This window comes from Aulonocara sp. 'chitande type north' Nkhata Bay, linkage group LG3, assembly GCF_057382095.1.
Source record: "Aulonocara sp. 'chitande type north' Nkhata Bay isolate Kocher_YH1m ecotype deep benthic linkage group LG3, A_spYH_male_GT1.1, whole genome shotgun sequence".
Classification (NCBI taxonomy): domain Eukaryota; kingdom Metazoa; phylum Chordata; class Actinopteri; order Cichliformes; family Cichlidae; genus Aulonocara; species Aulonocara sp. 'chitande type north' Nkhata Bay.
Genome location: NC_141346.1, coordinates 23,334,068 through 23,339,414, shown reverse-complemented (window position 1 = coordinate 23,339,414; position 5,347 = coordinate 23,334,068). Strand labels below are relative to the sequence as shown.

At 36.8% G+C, this 5,347-nt stretch overlaps 1 protein-coding gene across 1 annotated transcript; it reads left to right on the top strand.

The window, feature by feature from the left end:
- The first annotated feature begins 708 nt into the window (after nt 1-708).
- LOC147334635 (butyrophilin subfamily 3 member A2-like) lies at nt 709-4,933 on the top strand. Its single transcript, XM_086273635.1, has 6 exons — nt 709-732; nt 2,560-2,665; nt 2,972-3,313; nt 3,448-3,735; nt 3,811-3,921; nt 4,203-4,933. Exons 2-6 carry the CDS (start codon nt 2,566-2,568, stop codon nt 4,703-4,705), a joined length of 1,344 nt encoding a protein of 447 aa, XP_086129761.1. The 5' UTR covers nt 709-732; nt 2,560-2,565; the 3' UTR covers nt 4,706-4,933.
- The last annotated feature ends 414 nt before the right edge of the window (nt 4,934-5,347 follow it).

Sequence of the window (5,347 nt, the reverse complement as noted above, 5' to 3'; positions counted from 1 at the left end):
GCAAACCCACCCGATTCACTAAAATCAACTAAAAATACTCCCACACAACAGAACCTCCTCTCTTCCACGCTGGCTCCAAATCTCTCAATGGAATGAAAAATGGTTCGCTTTCTGTCACCATCAAAACACTCCACAAATCCCGCGAATGATTCACTTCCTTATAAACCATTGAATCAGACACTGAATCAGTTATGTTCTAAATGAAGCTTCGGACATCACTGATCACGTGACTCTGGCCAAATGAATCAAGCCTCGACACAGTGCTTCTGAAGCAGTGTGTTGTTTTTTTTACACATGCACCGGAGCAAAGCTTCAAGCAGACCATCTACTATAAAGTAATTACTTCAGTTAAGATAGAGTGAAGTCTGATGTTTTCCTCACCACACCTCTCTGCGTAATATAATTTTCAATACCTTATCACACAGTCACACACACCACTACCACATTGAAACCACACCATATTGGACAATCAGTTAAGTGAATGTATTTATCCACTTAAAAATTACTAAAGCAATGTAATATTGGTTCTGAACTACTCATACTCACATCTTAAACACCTATTTGCCTTTGTCTTTAATTATCATCAGCTGGCAGAGTATTGCAAGTCAATAATTACTAGAGACAGAGATAACCAGAATGTACCTTGATCTATATAAATCCTAGATCAAGGTACATTATTTTAGAACTTTGACTTACTGACTGCACTGAAGTAAGTGTTGAGAGCAACAACAGGTATGAAATCTTCTTTTGAGATTACTTGGTGATGATTAGCTGTCATGTAGATATGGGTGGGGGGCACACTGCCTTTGTGCAACAACTTGATATTCAAGATTTTAAGATTGAGTTACTCATGCTAACTATTCTTTTTAGGAAATTTGAATATTACAATTATTTTTTCTGCATAACACAGTGGTAATTCATTTTGAGGTTGAGTATGAGAGTTATTGAAACAGAAGTCATACATTTGCATTCTATGACCGAGTACTATAAACAACTCAATTAAAACTGTCATTACCAGGTTCAACCGTACTTAAACAAACAGTAATGGTAGTTACATGATTGGTTTTGTGGCAGGAATTTAGCTGTTAATTTGTATGTAAGTTCTTCATCTTTAACTTAAGTTGGTTTTGTTTTGACAAGGTCATTTCCTGATTTTAATAAATCCTAAGTCCTGATTTTTAAGAATGGGTGGGTATGTTAAAACATTTGGCTTGTAGTACAAATTGTCAATTTGTGTTTGGTTCTATACCACTATCCGATACCATTGTATGTATAAATGCATAAACCATATGAATGTTCATGCTGCTGAATATATATTACAATGACTTCAATGACAGAGACCTTTATAGAAGTAATTTCCACTGTTGACCACCTGTGGGAAATATCAGCTTTCAAAATATTTGTGCCCATAACATTTAGTTTCAGAATGTATCATATTTTCTGTACTACAAGGCACACTTAAAAGCCTTTAATTTTCTCAAAAATCATCAGTGTACCTTATAATCTGGTGCGCCTTATGTGTGAATTCTGGTTGTGCTTACTGACCTCGAACCGATTTTATGTGGTACACAGCACTCAGAAATCTGTCAAAAAATGTTTTAGTATGACTTTGCTAAGTTACAAAGCCGCACAGTTTGATGGATTGTCTGAGCATTATGGCTACCATAGTCAGGAGCCTCACCAAAACAAACAAACACTGAGAGTTAAAAACTGTCTAAATTCTTTCATCTTTAATACAATGATCAGCGTTGCTGCCTTATCAGGTGTAACAATGAAGTTTAATATCCAGGCATCCATGAAAACAGAATGTATTAAATTTAACGGAGTTAGAAGTTAGCAGGAAGTTAGCTCGCTAGTTTCCACCTAAAAATGATATAGCATGTTCTGACTGAAATGTTTCTGAAAAGATTAAAACGTACAGCTGTGCTATCACTTCCAACATAAATGAAAACAGAAACTAAACAGCAGTGACTTTTGTAGGGTTATTGAAGTTGGACTAGTTGGTATATAATGATGTGCTACGTGATTGCTAGCGACACAACTATCTTAGCATAACAGAAACACAGTGAAGCTGGAGGATGAACGCTAACCTTTTTTCCACTCGATAAAAGTTAACGTGAGGGACTGACTGACTGCCAACTTGCAAACTGCTGATCTAAAATTCAATGCAGTAAGCGATGGCAGAAAGAGATGAATCAAACAGATGCAGGCCAAATAGTTTTTAAAAAATGTGCCTGATATTATTACAGCAAGAGGACAGCCTGTTTCCTCTGGTACTATTCTGATGCAGCACACTTGAAATAGCTTAGCTCAGAAGACTATAAAGCAGCCCTGGCAGATTGTTTCACTCTCCTGTTCTCCTGAATCCCAAAGTTATTGTATTATTTTTCACATACATGCAATAGTACACATCTGTTTTGTCTTTCATGCATTAAAGAAGTTGAATATTGGATCACAGCAAATTAATCAATCTAGAAGTAGTTCTTACATATTCACAAGACAACACAGTCTGAACATAGCTTATTTATTTACTTTTATGATTTATTTATTTTTTCACAGAACATCATGGTGCTAAAGCGAAGTAAGGGGCAGCCTACATCAAGATTCGCATGTTTCATTTTTCATCAGGCTCCTGTTCTGCTTCTCCTAACATGCTGTTGTGAAGGTAACTTTGGGAAAACAAAACAAAATAATCAGACTTGACTAAAGACTGCATCTTTGTTAGAGTGTGGTAGATTAGTATTTTCAGAGTAACAGGTGATTTTAACTGTCACTGAGAGTTCAGGATCACATTATCAAGTTTTATTCATACTTGTTTAAATTACATTGGCATCTAGGGGATTTGATAAAAACATACAATTGTTGTGTTTAGCTGTTACATATAAATAAAAAATGTATAAAATAAGTTTGGATAAGTTGCTGGAATCATCTTTGCACTCATTGTGTCTCATTGCTGGAATCATCTTTGCAGGTCAGATTCAGGTAGTTGGTCCATCGCAGGCAGTAACTGTGATGGTGGGTGATGACATTATTTTGCCATGCCATCTGAAACCGGCTTCAGATGCTTCTGGTATGACCTTTGAGTGGGCAAGACCTGACCTTAAACCCAGATTTGTCCATGTGTGGCATGAAGGTCAAGACCTTCATGTTAATCAGCATTCATCTTTCAAAGGACGAACATCAGTGGACATCACTGAACTGAAGCATGGAGATATTTCCCTGAAACTCTCCAAAGTACAACACTCAGACAGAGGAATATACAGATGTTACTTTCCAGATTTGGATAAAGAGATTACTGTCCAGCTTGTTGTTGGTAAGCAGAAGTTATTCTTGTTATTCTTCTTTTTTATCTGTGTACTCAGAAGTGTTTTACCAGCCATTAGTACTGCATGTTTGACATGATAATTATTACTCTGTCCTTCAATTGATGCTTATTTTGCTCACCAGGGAGTGTTTCCCAGGCAGTTGTCAAGTTAGCAGGGATTGACCAATCCATAAGTGGAGTGGTGTTACAGTGTGAGTCTGCAGGCTGGTATCCAGAGCCTGAGCTGCTGTGGTTGGATGGTGAGGGAAACCTCCTCTCTGCTGGACCTACAGAGACCCTCAGAGGTCCTGATGACCTCTATACTGCCAGCAGCAGAGTGACTGTGGAGAAGAGACACAGTAACAACATCACCTGCAGAGTCCAACAGAGGAACACCAACCAGAGCAGAGAGACACACATACATGTTCCAGGTAAAAAATCATTTGATTTGGGTATGCTTCTATATTTGTATATATTCATAAGTCTAACTTTTTCTCATATTTCAGATGATTTTTTTGGGACTCCATGTACCTCTGGTGCTTGCATTGCCATCAGCTTCACTGCTTGTGTCATGAGTGTCCTTGTACTCATCTTTGCTGTGTGGAAACACAAACACAGTAAGTTAAGTCATCAATGTATTAGTTTTAACCTTCTTGGATTTGTTAAATTGACAGCAAGTCTTCATATGTCTTTTTGTAGGTTTTGTCAAAGTAGCAATAAAAACACACATGGGTTTCTAACTGTTTTTGAAAACATTTTTGTTACTGAAACACATTTGAATTAAAATGTATTATTTAAATGCCCTACTGAGATTTTAATATTAAGTCACATATAACTTATTCGTGTCTGTTTAAAACACATTAGCTGTGAAACTTCCTGTTTGTCTATTTGATAACAGAAACCCGACAACAAGAGAACTTGGACACCATGAATCAAAACATGAAGGCTATTGAGAATAACATGAACAAACTTAGTAAAGAATTACAGAAGAAGGAGGAAGAGCATAAAAACATGGTGGGGACACTGATGGGACACAAGAAAGAATTGAAAGAGGAGAAAGAGAAATTTAAACTGAAATTAATAAAAATTGAGGAAGTGGTGGAGGCCAGTGAAACGGAGCTCCACTCAGTGGAGCAAGATAAAGGCTCCTCCAGTGCACAATCTATAAATCTTCAAAAAAAAGTCGTAGAATGCAAATGGAGCCTGAATGAGACAGTGACAGCATCTGAGAGACTGGTACTAAGCATAGAGAAAGTGTTACAATATATAGAAACTGTGGACAGTCCTGATTTAAAGAGTACAGACTCCGAACAAACTTTTTGTGAAGACAGTACACTGATCTCAGAGGAAGAAAAAAAAAGTGATCACATTAATAGTGTGATCGTACTTTCGCAGAAATGAAGAAATTAACATACTGCATTAGTAGGTTAGTCTTAAATTTGCTTCTGATTAAAACAAATGTCTATCCTTAACACTCAATAAATACTGTAATGTTACAGATCCTGTGTTTATTTGCAAATTACTGCATTATAGATTTGTTTGGTGCAGTAGTGCAATAGTCAACATACATTTCAATCAGTGATTAAGTTTTCAGTTCAGTGTAATGTGTTGGAAATTTAGTGCATTAAATAAAACAAGTGAACTGCTGGAGTTGTCTTTCGAGAGTTTTATTCTTGCAAAAAGGAATTCATTCACTGCAGCAGTGCAGTAAGGAATTCAGCAGCAGAGAAAAGTAATACGATTACTTTTTTCAAGTAACGAGTAAAGTAAGGGATTACTATTGCAAAAAAGGTAATTAGATTACTGTTACTTTCCCGTAAGCACACTGCGTTACTGCGTTACTAAAACCATGATTTTTTTTTTGCGAGTGTCTCATGACAATGACGTAAGCGAGTGCGACGTTCGTGGCAACAGCTGTGTGCAGATCAACAATGGATAATATATGGAGTGCGGGAGAGAGTATGAGCGTGGAAGTACTGACCTTACTATGAGTTTGATTCCATAAAAAGTGACAAAAACATTAGCATCTGCTGTTCAAAGAAA

Coding starts and splice junctions, on each gene's coding strand:
- LOC147334635 (XM_086273635.1), top strand. CDS start 2,566: ATGGTGCTAAAGCGAAGTAAGGGGCAGCCTACATCAAGATTCGCATGT. Junction 3,314..3,447: donor TACTGTCCAGCTTGTTGTTG/GTAAGCAGAAGT, acceptor TTTGCTCACCAG/GGAGTGTTTCCCAGGCAGTT. Junction 3,922..4,202: donor TGTGTGGAAACACAAACACA/GTAAGTTAAGTC, acceptor ATTTGATAACAG/AAACCCGACAACAAGAGAAC.